Here is a 21,113-nt window from a genome sequence, read left to right on the forward strand (position 1 = left end):
GAGTCATTTTTTTTTTTACCTGCTGTTTTCCGCAGCGGACATTCTGGCCGAAATATTGCACCACAATTTGGTGCGGTTTTTCGGCAGGAATTTCCTGCGGGGACCAGGGCTGATACACTGTTTACTTTGACGCGGTGTATCCGCCCTGTGTGAACTTACCCTGATAATGTCTAAATACCTTTTTCTTTGAAAAACTTTTTAATGATCAATAATGATTTTAAAACACGTCTGATAAAGGATTACAGTTGATGCATCCAATCCGTTTGGTAAAATTGAGGCACGGATTATCATAACGAAGGTTTTTGGTCATGATATATGTGACATAGTTATGAGTACTTTAAGACATGTTATATTCCACATCTTCTTCTGTTTTGCTTGGAGCTGGAGAGCATTAGAAGTTTCACTGATATTTATCAGCCGACAGATGATAATTATGAGTCACATCGCAGCGTTTTTACTGATCCACGAGATATACATCACCAAACACTGACAAAAGGTAATCTATATGCCATATCTCAGCTATAATGGGATATTCCCTGCGCAGCGCTCCTAATTATAAAGGAAAAGCTAAATATATGTAAATATGATCCACACAGACTTTATTTTGTCACATTCAACTAAAACAGGATTATAAATGGCACAAATTAAAAGTGATGAGGAAGGATGGGCGAGACTGTGACGACATATACATCTGTGACTAAAGAAGTTTTATTTATTTTTTACTTGGCAGCCAGATTATATTCAGGATATATTTTTTGTCTGTTGAATGATTCTTATGTTTGGTATATGTATGCTAAAAATCCAATATGATCTAATCAATAAGCAAAAAAAGGCCATTTGCTCCCAGATTGGACCAAGTGTATAAAAAATGTTTCCATTCCTAATGTAGGCCTAGAGATGACTGGGCCTATACAATAAATTAAGGCTCTGTACACACTGTCATGATGGCCAATGACGCAGTGCCGGATTAGTCGTTCAGTTGCTGATGGGTTTAATCAGCGACCAACGGATCCCAATGACTTAAAATTGGTTCTGAACGGCAACCTTCGTGGTTTTGTCAAGGTTTCCGTCATTTTGAGGGCAAGACTAGCGATGCATGTTGCGCTATTCTTGCTGTCAAAAGTGGCGTAAAACCCCACGGAATATCCCAGCAAGCAGTTTTGTTTACTTCATACTCTATGCTGCCGCAATACTTGAGACAGGAGGACAATTTCTGCTAATGAATTCGACTGGAGGAATTGCTAGTAGAACGTAACTATTAAAGGGGCTTCCATTGGCTTGGACTTCCAAGCCAATAGGAGCCCCTTTAATCATTAAACTATGGTTTATGCAACAGGCTTGGACTGTACCTGCATAAATACATCTTAAAAAGTGTTAAAGGGGATTTATAAATTGATGGCCTATCCTTAGTATAGGCCACAAATATTAAATCGGTACGAGTCCGACTCTCGGCAACCACGCCGATCAGCTGTTTGTACTTACACACACCATTACTTTTAGTAGCGGCTACGCGCGGTACTGCAGCGTTGTGCCAATCAAGTAAATGGAACAGAGCTGCAATACCTTGCAGAGCCGCTAAGAATGTAACAGTGTGTGCAAGTGTGAACAGAAATAAAAATCGATGTAAACAATGAAGAGGCTGCAGCGATCATACTGTCAAACAGCTGATTGGCGGGGGTCACTAGAGTCGGACCCCCACCGATCTGCTATTGATAGCCTATACGAAGGATAGGCTACCAATTTTAAAATCCTGAATAACCCTTTTAAGGGCTCATTCAGACAAACGTGAATAACGTCCCTGTGCTGCGCAGGAAAATCAATGGGGCCGTTCACACATGTGTCCGTTGCGTCATTCTCACTGCACTGCATGTCCTAGATTGGTGCGTTTTTCACGCACCTATCGCCCATTGAAGTCAATTCAACTGAATAAAAAAAAAAAGATGTGCCTTGCGAGTGTGTGAATAATGCATGCCCTCGCAAAGAACACTGATGCATAACTGACCAGATTCACGCGTTTTTCACGCGCGTGAATCTGATATGCTCGTGTGAATGTAGCCTAAGATGGTCACATGAAAACAAATGTTCTGTTATATATAATTCATTATAAGAATGTTTGCCTCAGATCTGCATTTAGCCATTGAGCGCTGTGGCCAAAAAATGCTGAGAAAACCGCTTTCTCTGCCTCCCATTGATGTCAATGGGAGGTCAGAGAAGGAAACGGTTAAAGAAAGGGCATAACGCTTCCTTTTCCCGCGAGCGTTTTATTCCGCTCGCGGGAAAAAGAAACGCGCCTGCCTCCCATTTAAATCAATGGGAGGCGTTTTCGGCTGCTTTTTGGTGCGGTTTCCGCGTCAAGAAACGCGCCAAAAAAAACTCTGTGTGAACAGGGCCTTATGGTATTAAAAATCCATAATGCAGTCTTCTCCGCTGATTTACATTTACAATGATAATGATAAAATTTAGGGAATCATTTTAAGGAAGATCACACATTTTCAAACTGATTGAAATCCATCTACACTAGATGTGCACAACCTTTTTTGTTTCGAGGGCCTTTTTATCAAATTGTACCGCTCCCAAGGGGCGCAATAAAACGTAAAGGGATATCCCCATCTAGGACATTTATAGCATATCAATAGTGTATGCCATAAATGTCTGGCAGGTGGGGTTCCACTTTTGGGGGCATTCTGCAACTCCCATAAACCACAATAGAGAGAACAGCGGACAAGCATTGCCACATCTCTACCTCATCTCATTCTATGTTACAAATATCTGACATCTGAATGTCCCTTTAAAGGATCAATCTGGTTAAAGCAAATGAACTGCATGCACGGACTGAGGCGGCAGTAAATGGCAGAGGGATTTAAGGGGCACCAAAAAGAGAAAAGCATCATGCACTGCCCCCTCAGGTCTGTGCTAGACATAACACGGTAATAGCTTATGACCCAATAACAATACCATCCACACAGTGCCCCCAGTAGTGTTAATCACACAGTGCCCCCATAATAGTGATTCACGGGTCGCAGTTTATGCACCCCTGATCTAAACCAATCGTTTAGCAATTATCAGCAGTGTCATAAAATGTCAACAAATCTACCATAACCCTACAAATTGGTAGACAAGCAAAGCGTTGATCTTGTTTCTGCTTGTCTAGTGGGATGAAATGGGTTTTTATCTGTACATTTAAGGATGCCACAGACATTAGAGTGCTGGACGTTCGTCTATGGAAAACTTTAAGATTAAAAAGACATGTTAAATGATAAAACAATAGAATGATTAACATGTAAGGCTGGGGCTACACACATACTTAGGGGGGATTCACACGAGCGTGTATTCGGTCCGTCCGTGCTTTTTGCGCAGCGTTTGTCTGCTGCGCAAAAAGCACGACAGGTTCAATAACTCTGCGTATTTCGCGCATCACGCACCCATTGAAGTCAATCGGTGCGTGAAAACCACGCAGGTTGCACGGAAGCACTTCCGTGCGAACCGACTGAAACAGCGCACGAGCTGTCAAAAGGATGAAAGTAAACAGAAAAGCACCACGTGCTTTTCTGTTTCCGAACATCCAAACGGAGTGTCTTTGCGATGAGCGAAGCCGGACAAGCAAACCGAACTTGGCAAAAAAATTATCGGTACGCGACGTCAGGAGATAGTCACTGTCCATGGTGCTGAAAGAGTTAAACTGTTTCAGCACCATGGACAGTGACTTCCGATCCCAATATACATGAACCTGTAGAAAAAAAAACGAAGTTCTGACTTACCGATAACTCCCGGCGTCTTCCTCCAGTCTGACCTCCCGGGGTGACAATTCAGTCCAAGTGACAGCTCCAGCCAATCACAGGCCAAGCACAGGCTGCAGCGGTCACATGGACTGGCGCGTCATCCAGGGAGGTGGGGCCCGATGTTGAGAGGCGCGTCACCAAGGACGCGTCACCAAGGCAACGGCCGGGAAGTTCTCGGTAAGTACGAACTTTTTCTTTTTTTTCTACAGGTTTTGCGATATTGTGTTCGGCATTCACTGTCGAGGGTGCTGAAAGAGTTAGCTCTTTCAGCACCTTGGACAGTGACGGGCGTCGACTAGCCTCATCTCTATGATGGCGGCTGCGCGAAAATCACGCAGCCGCGCATCATACACGGATGACACACGCAGCTGTCAAATGGTTTTTGCGCGCGCAAAACGCTGCGTTGTTTGCGCGCGCAAAAACGCAACGTCCGTCTGTATCTCCACTTATTGTAGTTTTTTTTAATATATAGTAATCAAAACCTTAAGTGGGTATTCCCATCTTAGACATTTCTGACATATCTACAGGATATACCGTAAATGTCTGGTAGATGCGGGTCCCTGGTGAAGTGGCGACTCAGTGGAGAGTTGGTCAGGATTACAAAAACAGTTGCCGTTTTACACTTTTTCCATAACTCCCTATGAAGTGAATGGGAGTTACGGAAACAACTTAGCGAGCTCAGCTGTTTCCGTATTCCTGGTCAACCCTTCAAGGAGCCTCCGCCTGGATGCGGCGGCCAGCAGCCGCCTCAGCAGACGGGAACCCCATTCCTGAGATAGGTCTCAGATCAACTTAGATGTGGTGGATATTATGGTGGTCCTGTGGACCCGCCCTCACCCAAGCCTTCAGTTCTGCTGAACTGACGGAATCGTCTCACAGCGAACTACACAGCTTCTATGTATACACAAGAGCTTGAAAAAAAAAAGGAGTATTGAAAAAGCAAAACAACATTTTTAATAAAAGTAAATTTAAAACTTGTATAGAATCACAAAAAACATTGTTTAATAATAATTAAAAAAAACAGTTTTTAAAGGTGTACAAAGTCTTTAACTGCAGCGACTTTGAAAAGACTTTAAGGCAACTCAATGCCGTCCTATGGACTGTGAATTCTCAGCAATTTTTTTTGTAGTGAGCAATAGAAAGTCTACATGTAACCCTCGCCTAAGAAACAGATTTTCCTTAATTAGGATTTATTTTGTTGATAATTTCCCCTAATTAGACTACATAGCTAATTAGCCACAAGGGATTAAATCATCCATCCACCAGCGATGATTCATATCAACGGGTTATGACCACATCAGTGAGATATAAAGGAGTAGAATTTGGTCATAATGCTACTTCACAAATCACTGTCTTTTAGTAAGACTGCCTCTCAATGCATATAAGCAAATCCAACCAAAAGTAAATATTCTGATACAAGGTAGAGCAGAGTGCAAAATGTTATTCTATTTCTCAGAATTTATTTTTCACATTTTTAGTTATAGCTAGGCCCCCCCCCCGCACAATCACGGTCAGTGATTACGGGCACGACCGGCCGCGGAAAGTCACCCGCATTTGTGGGCCACACTCGCATTATAAAGTATGGGAGCATGGTCCGTAAATTAAAACAATAGAACATGTCCTATTTTTTGCGGGTCATTTCTACTGCCCGGACACCTTCCTGTAAATATACGGGAAGGTGTCCGTGGCAATAGAAATAAATGGGTCCGTAATTTGAGCCGCAATTATGGTGCGTAATTGTAGATCAAAATTATGGGTCTGTGCATGGGGCTTTAGTACGGGTCCATTACGTTTATCCAAGGGATGGGAGAGAAACTCACTGACTTGAGCAGCAGGCAGGATATATTGCTGTTTATTATAGGTGGCCAGTTCTTTCAAGTGCAGAAAACATTTATTTTCTTTCATTAAAAAAAAATAATTACAAAAAATAAAAATTTACAAAAATATAAAGGAAGAGATCATGCCGATTCGGATGTATGAGATTTCACAGTACATCACAGCTCTTTAGTTTATAAGAGTAATACAATACATCAGCTATAGACTATGACGAGATCAGCCATGTCGACGAGTTATTGGGTAACCACTTGAATGGGACTGAGCTGCAAAAGCTGACACAACCCATGCACAGAAGTGACAATCTTACTGGGGAGGTGGTCAACTTGTCATTTCTTGGTAGCACTTGATCCTACCTTAGGGTAGCGCATTACATTCACTCAGGACCAGGTCGAAGGTTAGGTGGGAAAGGTGCACCACTAGGGTGCTCCAGCTGCCTCAGAAGGGTTTTCACAAGACAGAAAGTGATGGCAGTTTCTGATCAGTAGGGAGTCCGATTCTGAAAATAAAGGCGCTCTCAGACACACGCTGTGCAAGGAGCTACAAAACATCTCCATTCAAGTGAATGGTGTTCTGTAGCAGTTCCCTGCAGAGAGGGTGCCTCCGCCTGGATGCGGCGTCCAGCAGCCACCTCAGCAGACGGGGACCCCATTCCTGAGATAGGTCTCAGATCAACTTAGATGTGGTGGATATTATGGTGGTCCTGTGTGTTAGACACACACAGGACCCGCCCTCACCCAAGCCGTCAGTTCTGCTGAACTGACGTAATCGGCTCACAGCGAACTACACAGCTTCTATGTATACACAAGAGCTGTTGAGAAGGGAAAAGCTGTAAAGGGCTAAACCAGTGCTTTGGCGATTCCAGTTTCAGGATCAGTGAAGGTTCTGGCAGTTGCACACCCAACAATTATAAAGTGATAAAATATCCTAACAGACTGTATATATTCTAACGCTCTAATATATAATAAGATCGCAGCCGAGAACACTGGCATGAGACTTCTCAGCTTTCCCGACATGTCTGTTTTAGTAAATACTTGTGTTCCCCATTAAATAACATTGCTGGATGTAGCACCTTATCTAAGAATTATAAATTAATATTTTTCTCTGATATTCCTCCTGGAAATGTATGAATAAATTGTCAATAGTGTGTGTCCCTACACAGTCCGACACTGTCAGCACTGATTGTGTAGGGACGCGCCGCATTTCCATGTGGAAAACCAGAAGAACGCAACACTGCAGAGTTCTTCAAAGCTTTATTTCCCAAAAAAAATACATTTTAGGAGAGCTGTCAGGTCCTCTTTACATAAAGGCCAACAATACTATAATAAAAAGAATGCTTTAAAAGGAGAACTTATTAATAAACTAGAACAGATGACTTTTACTTCTGGCCACCCCTTGCAATGGAGCTTCAAGAAGAAGTATCTTATGTCTCAGTAACACAATAACAATATAACACAATGTGTGGATTTATTGTGTGCTGTAGCAATGGGCCAAAATGGAAACAATAAAAAGGCGTATTTCAGTATTAACTTACCCCTCAAAACCAAAGCTGACGACACTACTACTATTACTACCAAATATTCAATTCAGAAAAAAAAAACAAGATGCCCCTTTGCATGATGACAGAGGAAAGCAGGTTTTTTTAGAAGCTGGTTAAGAAACAAATTTACCAAGCATGGCTGGTTCTTTAAAAGACAAAATTCCATCAATTAACTTCAGGCAATAAAGACTTAAAAAACACACACACATTCAGAGATGAAAACAAACACTCCAATTAGCTCACGCTGCCTTCCCCGGCTCTTTACAAGTAATGTGCCTTTGTGGAGTAAAATGATTCCTCTTTCATCTTCCAGTGGTTTAAGTGGTACGTCTAATCTTCATCTTTCGTTTCATCATTCAGCATATGTCACTGGGAAGACCCTGCTTTAACGCTGGGGTTCCCTTAATTTGCATCCCTATAAGAATTACCAGAGTCTTCAGAACAGCATTTGTCCGCTATTTCAATGCATTTCTAACCATAAATTCATAAATAACTTAAAATAAATAAGTTTGATAGAAAAGAAAAGTAAATAAAGTATATATCCCGATCTTAACACCCAGTCAGACTTAGGTTTTGTTCACATCAGCGTCGGAGGCTGCATTAGGGGCCTCCAGCGCAGAGTCCATCATTTCTGCTGGACAAAACAGCGCAGTATATTTTACTAGGGAAACCGACCGACACCATAAAAGTCAATGGGTTCCATCAGTTTCTGTCATGCGATAGATTTTCGTTGTTCTGACCCAGCAGAACAATGGAAACCCCTAACGCAGATGTGAATAGTGTCATGGCTTCCGTTTATACAAGTGCCCCAGGGTTTGTGCAGCCCTGCCTATTACATGCTGCACTCAGCTGCACATGTATGGGCAGTTGAAAGGTTCTCTTTAACATCTCTTGCACACGATCAAGTTCGGGCTATGAAAAACGGTCCGTGTGTCGGACGAATTTTCGGTACTGCATAATTTTGTTCAGTCTGAAACAGCAGTTCCACGAGCAGGCAAAGACTCCTACCATCATAAATGTCTATGATGCCAGGAGTCCCGTTCACCTGTACCACATTCGGGCCGGGAAATCCGTGTGATACATGGATCCCTTTTTACAGCCTGAACTCGGTCGTTTGCTTCCAGATTGCAGTAACTTCCTTACAAACCTGTCTACAGAATCCAGACACCAGAGGTAAAACTGCCATCCGCAAAAGCAAGCTGTTTTTTATTATGACAGGATGTATTTGCAGTGAATTGAGAGTATACCTATTAGGCCTTGTTCACACGGCATGTATTCAACGCATTTTTGAAGCATCTTAAGCGTCAAAAAAGGTGTCAAAAAACGCATACTTTAAGCTTCCCATTGACATCAATGGGAAAGCGCATTGTAGTGCATACGAAGCGTTTTTTGACAAGTGCATTTAAAAAACGCGTTGTGCAAAAAAAAGAAAGGTCGGGTCAATTCTTGGTTCGTAAAATGCCACTAATTCCCATAGTCAATGAGAGTCCTAATTACGCACAAAAAAAACGCGCCAAAAAACTTGCAAAAGGAGGGATTTTGATAATAACCGTATATAAGGGCATTGCTCTCTATGCAATTCTCTAATAGGGGGGCTGCAATCTCTAGTCCCCACACCGGATATTCACTGTTTCTGCATTTCCAATGGAGAACACAATCCCCATTACATTAAAAAAAAAACAAAAAAAAACATAATAATGGTGTGGGCAGACTCGTGTAATTCCTACTCCAAACGTTTCCTGCCCATTACATTCCCTACACTAGACTGCTGACATCTAGTATTAGGCGCCAGCAGAGTCTAGGGGGAAGGTTTCAGATTACCGCTTCCTCCTATGTGCAGTGTAGGGATGAGGTAGTCTGAAGTCAGCTCAATCATCTGTTACCATAGTAACACATGTCATTGCTGCGAGCCTGATTACTGCCCAAATAAAATGCCAGGACTGAATTTACATGACAATTATTTTGTCCCTCTGGAGATAAAAATAAGCAAAACTTTGAAGTATATTACTATATAAGTAACAGATGACATTATAATATTATGACTAAAATCTGTGCAAAGGAACAATTTATCAACAATGTAACCAATATAAAGAATATCCTTTTCTATCACACACTTCTACACTTCCAGACAGTTTGCATTTAGCAGCTTGAATACATTTGGTAAAGGAATGGACAGAAATGTGTGCCACCATGTGGGTATGTCCGTTGATTTGTAAGCAAGTTTGCATATCGTCCAGTAAATGCCACTTTCTGACACAAGGACTGATTCCTAAAAGACGTGTCTCCAATGCTGTGCTTTGGATTCTTGAAGGGAACTAGTGCAGCCTCCAGGCCCAACTCTTAAGTGTCTAATCGGAAACTGGAGGCCATGACAGCAGGATAAAATATTGCACTTAATTGCAGCCTCTATAAAGGAAAACTCAGCATTTTATGTGTATCTAAGGCCTCGTTCACATCTGTGTTGGGGTCCCGTTCTGACGTTCCGTCGGAGGTTTCCGTCTGGTTTCCATTTGTTTCTGTTCAGGGTACTGTTGTGATGGAAACCTCTGACGGAACGTCAGAACGGGACCCCAACGCAGATGTGAAAGAGGCCTAAAGCGTGAATTGTTTCAGTCAGAAAAGCTGCTACTCCAGAGATGGCCAGCAGCCATATTTATGCAACAGACCATCCCACATGCAGAGTAATGGACTATAATGTTATACACTGTCAGATTACTGAAGCAATGACGAGACGATGTCCGTATCTTGATGTGTGACAAGAACACATCGGTTAGGATGACCGCTCAAAAATGCCAAACACTCCCCCTACTTTTGCTAGTAAAATACTTGCCCTTTACAGATTGGCCAAAGCTTTATTACATTTTTTAACTTAAAGGGATTAACCTAAAAAGAGATACGTAAAGCTACGTTAACATTTATGTGTTTTTGGTTAATGTTTGAAGAATACAATAGGGAAATCTCCCGACGTATGTGCCGAACATAAATCCCCAACACAGTAGCATACGTCATACATGGTGAAAAAAAAACTGTGCGGTATACATTTTTTTTTCAGTGGCCGACTGTATAGGATAGCGCAGTAGACTATGTTTTCCTATAAAGTTTAAAAAAAATACACCGAAGAATAACTTCCTGGCGGATGCCAAAAGTACACTAGGGCTGTATGAAGTATCGACCGACGTGGTGTGAACAGAGCCTAAATCCGATATTTCATAAAGTATGTTTGGTGGAGGTCCAGCTACTGGGATTGCCACAAATCATAAGTGTAGTCACTCACGGTTGAAGTCAATGGGAAGTTACAGAAACCTTAGAATAAGAGCACCTAAAGGTGTCAATAATTATAGAGTCCAATAATTTATGATGGTCAGCATGGCATAAACCCCCTCTCAGTATCAGGCTGATCAGACTTTCATGACATGTCAGTTTTTGGGACAACCCTTTTGTGAGGCTGATTTTAAGAGAAAACAGCCTCTGAATCCAGGCATTTTTGAAGCGTATTTTGAGGTGTGTTTTCGAATCGTTTTTGGTAGTGTCAATGGAAAATCAGCTTGTAAAATATTTCAAGAAGTGACATTTTTATGAGGCATTTTCCTCGTATAAACTACACAGAGCATTTCCTTTAAGATCAATTGGAAACTGTTTGCAGGCATGTTTCAAGTGTATTTCGGAGCGTAAGGCCCTGTTCACATGGAGTTTTTGTGCAGGCAGACAAATCTGCCTCAAATTTTCTCCAGATTTTTCGCTGCCTGCACTCTTTTTGCCGCATTTTTCGAAGCCTTTTTCGGCCATGGACATTGAATGCTGTGGGTAAAAAATGCAGCGAAAAATGCTTTCTCTGCCTCCCATTGATGTCAATGGGAGGTCAGAGATGGAAACGCCTGAAGAAAAAGCATGACGCTTCTTTTCCCCGCAAACGTTTTGGTTTTTTTGCAGGAAAAACCACCATAATTTCAATCGGAGTCGTTTTCTGACGTTTTTTGCCACCGTTTCTGAGTCAAAAAACGCTGCAAAAAAACTCAGTGTGAACAGGGCCTAACTAATACAAGCGTTTTACGCTCCGAAATACGCCTGAAAATAAGCCGTGTGAACATGCCCCAAGTATTCTTACAACATTATGCTAAGCATGAAGTATTTATTCCAACAATCATAACTTTCCTGCCAAAGGGTTAAACCGCAAAGTGCTAATCCCTTGACCTAATATCCCAAATTCACATATTCATACATCTTGCTGGCATACACCCCAGTAGAACGCAACAATGGAGTCATTTCTAAAGATAAATGTTAAAACAGCATACAGAAGGGCTTAACAAATCCCAGAAGCCAGGTAGCCATGTTTGCCCTTGACTCCTAATTTTTGGGATTGTTTTCATTATATTATGAGGGAAATTCATGAAGAGCGTCTAACAGGTAAATTGCATTTGTTGCCCATAGCAACCAATCACAGAACAGTTTTCACTTCTTATAGTGCTCTTGAAAAATGAAAGCTGCGATGTGATCGGTTGCTATGGGCAACGAAGGTAATTTTTCTGTTAGACACTTTTCATCAATCTCCCGGTATGTCTCTGTCTAATTGGCAGTAAAAGCTCATTTGCTCCTAGACTCATGAAGACGGCTCCAGAGGTCTATACTGTATTTTTTTCCCTTGGGAAAATTAGATTTAACGATAGTCAAAAGATAAACCTGATGCGCTTGATTTATCAGTAAGGGGGGATTCACACGAGCGTGTATTCGGTCCGTGCGGGCCGCGTGGTTTTCACGCGGCACGCATGGACCAATACAAGTCTATGGGGCAGTACAGACAGTCCGTGCTTTTTGCGCAGCGTTTGTCTGCTGCGCAAAAAGCGCGACAGGTTCAATAACTCTGCGTATTTCGCGCATCACGCACCCATTGAAGTCAATGGGTGCGTGAAAATCACGCGCACCACACGGAAGCACTTCCGTGGGACGAGCGTGATCCGCGCAACAGCAGTGAAAAGGATGAATGAAAACAGAAAAGCACCATGTGCTTTTCTGTTTCCGAACATCCAAACAAAGTGTCTTTGCGATGAGCGAAGCCGGACAAGCGTACCGAACTTCACCGGGTTCGGCCAAACTCGTTTTGGCCGATCCCGGCAAAAAAATTATCGGTACGCGACGTCAGGAGATATTCACTGTCCATGGTGCTGAAAGAGTTAAACTGTTTCAGCACCATGGACAGTGACTTCCGATCCCAAAATACATGAACCTGTAGAAAAAAAAACGAAGTTCTGACTTACCGCTAACTCCCGGCTTCTTCCTCCAGTCTGACCTCCCGGGATGACAATTAAGTAAGTCCAAGTGACAGCTCCAGCCAATCACAGGCCAAGCACAGGCTGCAGCGGTCACATGGACTGGCGCGTCATCCAGGGAGGTGGGGCCCGATGTCAAGAGAGGCGCGTCACCAAGGCAACGGCCGGGAAGTTCTCGGTAAGTACGAACTTTTTCTTTTTTTTTTACAGGTTTTGCGATATTGTGTTCGGCATTCACTGTCGAGGGTGCTGAAAGAGTTAGCTCTTTCAGCACCTTAGACAGTGACGGCCGTCGACTAGCCTCATCTCTATGATGGCGGCTGCGCGAAAATCACGCAGCCGCGCATCAGACACGGATGACACACGCAGCTGTCAAATGGTTTTTGCGCGCGCAAAACGCCGCGTTGTTTGCGCGCGCAAAAACGCAACGCTTGTGTGAATCTGCCCTAAGGCTGTGTTCACATCAGAGTTTGGTTTCCTTTGAAGGGTTCCGTCAGAACTTTCCATCAACGGAGAGGCAAACGGAATCCATAGCTTCCATTTGCATTACCACTGATTTCAATGGTAGTGCTTCCATTGCTAATGGTTTCCGTTTGTCACCATTCCGTAAGGTTTCCGGGTTTTAATTTTGACGGATTCAATAGAGCAGTTGTTTCCGTCAAAAAAAAACAGGAAACCTTATGGAACAGAGACAATCGGAAACCATTAGCAATGGAAGCATTACCGTTCAAATCAATGGTAATGCAAACGGAAGCTATAGTTTCCGTTGGCCTTTCGGTCGATGGGATCCTCCAACGGAACCCATCAACGGAAACCGAACGCTGATGTGAACAGACCCTAAAATGTCCATATCCTGCAGTACCTAGAGATTCAATTTAGTCATTGTCCTCTATGGAGGACGGTCCGGAGAGCATATCATTAGACAAATTAAACACTGTAATAAATAAATTACTATTGTAGTATTGCATCTCTTAAATAAAAAGTGAAATGTGAGAGAGAAATCCACTTGTGCCATAAAATGCTGTAACTTTTCCCGCCAAAAAAAACAGCAGCAAATTTGACCTGTCCCTGTGTGCAGCGTCAGACATAATATAGTGAACAGGACTGATCCCATTACCAACAGATCTACAAAATGTTGACATTTTTGTTATTGCATCCAGTATACAGATACATGTGGGGATTTCTCCATCTTTCTGTGCTTTAATTATATTCATACGTCATTAAAAAAAAATTTACTACCAAAACTGGATAAGGCGAGGATCACACACAGTTTTGATGCAGTTTTTGTGGCAGTTATTGGCTCAGGTTTTTCAGCCAAACCTAGAAGTGGATCCAAAAATAAGGAAAGGTATAAAGAAAAGACTGATGTATCTCCTTTCTTTTGTGCCCATTTCTATGTTTGTCTCAAAAAACGGATCTGATGGACACGTCTATAATTAAGAGTCTTGCTGCCAAACGGCGAGCGACATTGTTCCACGGCAACAGCTCTCGCGAGAGCCCTGCCCTGAACAGCACTCGTGGCATTTACAGATAGTGCCCCCAGTAGCAATGATAAGATGAAAATATTCCCTAGCACGCTGTACTCCATCTTCCTCAACTGGAAGCCTTTACTGTACAGGATGTCAGGTAACAAAAATATTTCAAAAATATTCAGTCCCTGCCAGTGAGCCTCAGGGTAGTGATGTGGTGTCCGTTAAGACATCCTGTCACATGATCATAACAGCCAATTATCGCAAATAATGTAAAAAAAAAATCTAAAAAAAAATCCACCCAGATCTCGAAAAATCTCTTCAAATGATATTAAGGCCCCATGCACACGAACGTGCTTTTGCGGCCGCAATTCCCCCGAAAATCCACGCGAGAATTGCGGCCCCATTCATTCCTGTAGGGCCATGCACACGACCGTGGTTTCCAGAAAGAACGTGCAAGTCTTAGGCCTCATGCACACGACCGTAGTGTTTTTCTGGTCCGAAAATTACAGGACCGTGTTCCGTGAAATGTCCTCCGCAGTTCATCCGTATGTAATCCGCAAAATGCGGATGAAAAAAAAAAAGCCTAGGTAAAACAGGATGACGACAGAACTCATTCCCGGTCGTCGCCTAGCAACATTTCCGCAAATCCGCAAACTGCGGATGACACACGGAGGTGTATCCGCAATTTCCACGGGCCCATTGACTTCTATTGGCATGTCCGCATCGAATTTGCGGCCCGTAATAAGACATGTCCTGAGTTTCTGCGGCATGGATTTGCGGACATGCGGAGACCCGTGAAAACACGGATAGTGTGTATGGGCCCATAGAAATGAATGGGTCCGAAATTCTGCCGTGGATTTGCGGGGGAATTGCGGACGCAAAAACACGGTCGTGTGCATGGGGCCTTATTACGGCCGTGTTCTGCTGTCCGGGCTTATTGAAAATAATGGCCGCGGCCATGTGCACGACCAGCGATTTGCGGACGGCTCGCGGCTGACATCCCGCCCCCAGCCGACCCGTAAATGACGGCCGTGCACATGGCTACGGTCGTGTGCATGAGGCCTAACTATATTAATCATGGGGAAAAAAAGATACAAAAATAAATAAGTGAAAAACATATCCTGAGAGTCCCAATTGGACTATTTTCTTTATGATCCAGTCATCATGTGACCAGATATCAGGTGTAGATACATTACTGTCGACTTTGTAGGCCGGTTACCCCTCTCTAGGAGCCAATTTTATTTTTTTGTAGCCAAGTAATAAAAACTTGCATAGACCAACAACCAAAAAAAGTTAGTCATCGGCAGGAGATTTCTCCTGAGATTCGTCCGGCCCAGATATACTTATATGTCTCCCAAGGATACTGGCGCCCAACTAGAGACATAAGAGTGGATGATCAAAATGGCAATCTGTCAGTCAGGTTGGGCTTACACATTACAAGTTTTACTCCTAGCCCGTCTGACATCCTAATATTTCATTATTTGGACAACTGTTTGAGATGTCCATTTACAGTAATAGATATTTTACAAGGGTGGGAACAATTCTTACAAAAAAAAGTCACTACTCTTCCTCATAATGGCGCCATCTCAGCGATCACCATCTACACAGAACGGGTATCATGGAGCTTCCATCATCAACATCATACATTTCCAGTAAAAAGATAAAACCAGGGAGAGAAAAAAAAAAGCTGAAATGTTCAAGGAAATTCATAAAAAAAATAAAAAAATGTCATTTTAATTGCCAAATACATAAGACAGCAGTTCAGCCTTAACTAGACACTAAATGTAAAAGTCTAGATCACTGCACAGTGCAAGCATCTATTTTACCCTGTAAATGGACATCTCCGGCTCGGAAGAGATTGACTGTCGTTTTCTTCAATGGGATTGACAGGAAGTCCAGAAAAATGTCTGTCCCCGTGATCACAACTTACAGCGATCCTCCCAGGACATTTACAAGTACGGGTGTGTGATATTAGCTGCTCTATTTTATAAGCCTTGTTCACACTGCGCTCGGGCTCTGCGTTCTTTGCTTACGCCAGGAAGTGCTCCGGACATATACGTGGATGGGCTCATAGACTTTAATGGCCAAATGTATGCCAAAAAGGTGCCCTTTTGGCACACCTTTGGCCGGATACCTTTATTTAACTGTATTGATATAAATAGTCAGCTATGCTTTTCAATACAGGGGGATCCCCCCCAAAAAAAGGCAGCATGGTATACATCTCTTCTACAATGAGTCATTGACAATCAACTTATACCGTGTTTCCCCGATAGTAAGACACCCCCGATTGTAAGACGTATCGGGGGTTTCAGGGGGGTCGGCTAATATAAGCCGTACCCCGAAAGTAAGACATATGTCTTACTTTCGGGGAAACACGGGGGTATTGCGGCCTCCTGCCCACTTCCGCGCCGCCCCCCTCTCCATACGTCACCGCGCCGTCCCCTGCACTTGCTCCTGCTGCAACTGCCGGAATCGAAGCGCTCGCCGATTCCGGCAGTTTAACCCATTAAATGCCGCTGTCAATAGTGACAGCGGCATTTAATGTGTTTGACAGAGGGGGGAGCTCCCTCTGTCACCCGATCGGCGCCCCCGCAAACAAATCGCGGGTCGCCGTCGGGTTTCCATGACAGCCGGGGGTCTAACAAAGACCCCCAGGTCTGCCTTCAGCATCTGCCTGTTAGGCGATGCCGGAGGCATGACCTAATAGGTTGCCTGTCAGTTTTACACTGACAGGCAATAATGCTTCGGTATACTAAGTATACCAAAGCATTATATATGCGATCGGCACATCGCATAGTGAAGTCCCCTGGTGGGACTAAAAAAAAAAATGTAAAACAGTTAAATAAAGTTTGTGAAAAAAAAAAATAAATAAATTCGACAATTTTTTTACAATATAAGACATACCCCGAAAGTAAGACATAGTGGGGCTTTTGGGGATAAAAAGAAAGTAAGACACTGTCTTACTTTCGGGGAAACACGGTATGTCTATGCAACCAGGGCACATGTTACTGAGGACACGGCAAACATCTACGCTGGACATTTGCCCCAAACATATTCAGAACTTGTATTTGGGTTTTGTGACCCTATAAATGGTGTAGCAAAACCCTTTAATTGATAGAAAGATGACAAATAAATATATCATAAACACATTGATAAAAAAAAAATGGATAGACACACAGATATATGATAGACAGACGATAGGTAGATGATAGATAGATAGATAGATAGATAGATAGATAGATAGACAGACAGACAGACAGACAGACAGACAGACAGACAGACAGACAGACAGACAGACAGACAGATAGACAGATAGATAGAGTTGTTCTTTACGTTACTCTGTTATTGTACCCCCCCCCCCCCCTTCCCCCAATAAAAGGAAAACTTTTCCAGCAGGGAGGTGAGCACACACAGTAATGGGGCTGTCCCATGAACTGAAGGGAGGAACTGTTTATTGTGCCCAGTGAATGGGATGCTGACTGTCTCCAACCCACGTGTCTGCTCAGAACCGCAGCTCAATGCGGAAGGATACAGGCCGAGGATACGGTGCGACTTCCCACACCAAGCTTCCTCAGACATACGGAGCATCTCCCGGACCCTGCCAGCTGCCACCTATTAAACCTGCGCCTCTCGCCCTGGCACTGAGGGCAGCCTTTACACAGCCTTTCCCTGCCGGCACAGCAGACACCCGCACACACAGTCCTGCGCCCGTCCATGCCACCACATCACTTCTATGAAGTCCGCCGTGGGGCGGCCATTCTGGTCTCTTACCTTTCACCGAGCGTGGCTTGGCCTGTTTTCTCCTGGACATCTCCCCGGCTCCTCAGAAGTCTCCTCCACTTCTCTGAAAGTCCTGCAAGATTCCTTCTCCGCTCCGTGTTGCAGTGCAGCCGGATCCCTCACAACTCTCCCCCTTCCCTCTCTCCTTCACTTATTGTGTTAAAGTTCCTATTGTGTGGGATTGTGACTCCCTTGGGTGCAGAGGGGGGGATGGAGGAGGAGGAGGGAGGAGCACTGATGCCCCCCACCCCAGGCCCTGGGGGTAGTCACACAAGTGCTGCAGGATGAAATTAGGATAAATTGTATATAGGGGAGGGGGGGATAATTCAATTAGGTCTATTTATGTTATGACTGGGCAGCTATGGCGGGCACTGGACTGGCTGCACCACAGATGAGTAGCTTCTGTCTAGGTCAACTCTGCCCAGCAGCTGCTGCTTCACCCAGGTCGTATGGCACAATGGAGGTTACTGAGGCTCCAGGTAATGCCCTCTGTAGAGGACCCGCGGGTAATACTTGACATATAATACTATTAGATCGCCCGGCTGTGCCCAGTCTGTACCCGTTGATGAGCTGGTATTGTGTTCTCTATACTATCTATCTACAAATATACTGTCTCCTGGCTGCCACTTTTGCCCTGTTTTGCTATGGGAACAACTTGGCAGTTTTGGTGCCCTCTCCTCTAATACATATATAAATGCCCTGGCACGCTTGTGCTTGCCCTCTCTGGGCACTATTTGCCAATATCGGTGCCCTCTATAGCTATGCCCTCTCTTGTGCGTGCCCTCTGTGTCTTAGTATGGGCACAGTATGCTAGTATTAATGCCCGGTCTAGATTCTCTATTGTATATAAGCCCCGGACCTTGGCACCTTTCTAGTTGCCCCTGTATCTCGCTATGGGCACTGTTGACCAGTATTGGTACCTAGTTTATCTCTGTGATATACGTCCCGTCTCCTGGCACACTTCTAGCTGCCCCTGCGCTCGCTATGGGCACTGTCAGTGATTAGTGCCCCCTTTATACCAGCCTGCTCCTCTCTCTCCCGGGATAATACTATCGCCCCTTCTATCGGTGTCGGGGTTCGGCCGCTATATCGCCTGCCTATTCGGTTATCCGGGGCAGTGTCCCCCTCTGGTCGGGGGATGCTCAGTGTCCCTCCGGTCGGTGTGCGGTGTAGCCGGTGTGTCCCGTGTTCCGGCGCCGCTAGCTGCCCCCATGCGCCGCGGTAAATCCACCGCAGCCTCCCCGATTCCCTATCTCATGCCGCCCGGCCGGCTGGCTGCTCTTTGTCCCGGCTCTGTCCCCTCCTGCTCTCTCCGCCGCCGCTGCTGCTGCTGCTGGGGCTGCACTGCAGACACACATAATAAAGCCAGGCTGGGCTGGGGATGGAGCGGAGTCCCAGCAGGGGGATGTGAGGAGTGGAGTCCCGGCGGGGGAGCGCTCTGATCCCGCAGGGAGCCCCCGCACAGCCTGGGCTCAATCAGACACTGAGAGAGACAACAGCACCGAGCCCTGGACAGCGCTGGAAATACAGGCAGAGGGCGGGGACTGGAGGAGGCGGGGACTGGGGGGGACAAGTGACAGCACAGACCGAGGAGGGGAGAGGGGAACACCGGACCAGCGGCTCCGTGATGCGGGGAGCGGACCACGTCTGTGTGCCTCTGTCGCTCAGGACATGCTGAGAGTTGTAGTTCCCAGCAGCTAGAGAGCCACAGGTTGCGGACCACTGGGGGTATTATTGGTTTTGAACGAAGTGCGGGTAATTTAAAGGGAAAGCAGATGAAAAGCTGCTGATGTTTCTGAAGCTTTTCAGAACTGGAGATATGTGATAAAGTAGTGATCCTGGGAGCGGGGATTATTCTGTCACTCATCCCACTAAAGAACATTAACTCTTACCTGAAATGGCTGATAACAGGGAACAATTCAGTCATTTCAACCACACAACAAATGGAGATAAAAGGAATTTTAATCCTGTCTATGGGGTTTTCTAAATAAAGCTAATTGAAAATGATTGTTTGCGCTCATACTTTGTAATATAGGTCCTTCATTCATTCCCCAAGAGCAGAGATCTGCAGGCAGCACTGTTAAAAAGTAACTAAACTTTTGCGAAGCTTTTGACATGTCAGAAGTTTTGATCGGTGGGGGTCCAAGCACTGAGACCCCCACGATCGATCGCTAAAACGAAGTGACAGGTGCTCAGGGGAGAGCTGTGCCACTTCGTTTCTTTTTTTGGTCCAAAAAGCTTTTTATTTTTTATTATTACAAACTTGAACAGATTAGAATTCCCATCCCCACCCAAATCCTCCCGCTCACAAACAAAAGGTCTACATTGAATGTTGAAGATCTTCCAACTCGCCAGTCCATGGATGTGTCCAGATAAAGTCCTTCAAAGTAGCAACAGCAATGAAGTAAATATAGTACCCCCCATCCCTTAACATGCCAAATATGACTCAATCATGAAACACATACAGAACAAAGATATATCAAACATGTGATAAGCAAAAATCAGCCACCATCCCAGATGTACATTTGGACAGAAATCAAAGTGCCAGCAACTGACGATCCGCCATTCCCCCCCACACCAGGAGATTGTCAATCTACAGAGATCTATCCACCTGTAGAATCACTGGAACCAAGCCCGGGGTATCCAACCAAGGGGACCATAGGTCTTCAAATTTAGCAGGGGTCCTGACACTTAGTTTCTGATCGGCTTTCCTCGCAAAGCCGAGCGAGCGGTGAACGACTTTCTATTGAGCCTACACACCGCTCTGAGGAAAGCCATTTAGAAACTTAAGTGGCACATCACTCAACCAAGCACTTCTGCCACTTCGTTCTAGTGATCGGTGGGGGTCTCAGTGCTCGGACCCCTACCAATCAAAACTTCTGACAAGTCACTATGACATGTTAAAAGTTTAGTTACACTGTAAGGCTGGATTCACACGAGGTCATTACGTCCGTAATGGACGGAACGTATTTCGGCCGCAAGTCCCGGACCGAACACACTGCAGGGAGCCGGGCTCCTAGCATCATAGTTATGTACGATGCTAGGAGTCCCTGCCTCTCCGTGGAAGTACTGTCCCGTACTGAAAACATGATTACAGTACGGGACAGTTGTGCTGCAGAGAGGCAGGGACTCCTAGCGTCGTACATAACTATGATGCTAGGAGCCCGACTCCCTGCAGTGTGTTCGGTCCGGGACTTGTGGCCGAAATACGTTCCATCCATTACGGACGTAACATGGTCGTGTGAACTAAGCCTAAGAGTCTAGTCACAATGTGTTTGCAGTGTATGTCGGAGCTGTACGTTGGAGGGATTTCCTGATATATTTCCGATGTGAGCCTCTGGCTTATACCGCTGTATAGGTGTACAGTGGCATACGTCACTTATAAACTTCAATTTTATAGCATGCGGTATACGTTTTTTACTGGATGCCTCTGTATAGAATAGTG

The 21,113-nt window shown here is 44.5% G+C and overlaps 1 protein-coding gene across 1 annotated transcript in view; it reads right to left on the reverse strand.

The window, feature by feature from the left end:
• Positions 1 to 19,161, reverse strand: part of ZNF423 (zinc finger protein 423) — a 248,870-nt gene extending 229,709 nt beyond the window's left edge. The window contains exon 1 of the mRNA XM_075837507.1: positions 17,660 to 19,161. Coding sequence (XP_075693622.1) covers positions 17,660 to 17,699 — 40 coding nt within the window. The 5' untranslated portion in view covers positions 17,700 to 19,161. The remainder of the gene's footprint in view (positions 1 to 17,659) is intronic.
• Between the last annotated feature and the right edge of the window lie 1,952 nt (positions 19,162 to 21,113).

Source organism: Rhinoderma darwinii, chromosome 9, assembly GCF_050947455.1.
Source record: "Rhinoderma darwinii isolate aRhiDar2 chromosome 9, aRhiDar2.hap1, whole genome shotgun sequence".
Classification (NCBI taxonomy): domain Eukaryota; kingdom Metazoa; phylum Chordata; class Amphibia; order Anura; family Rhinodermatidae; genus Rhinoderma; species Rhinoderma darwinii.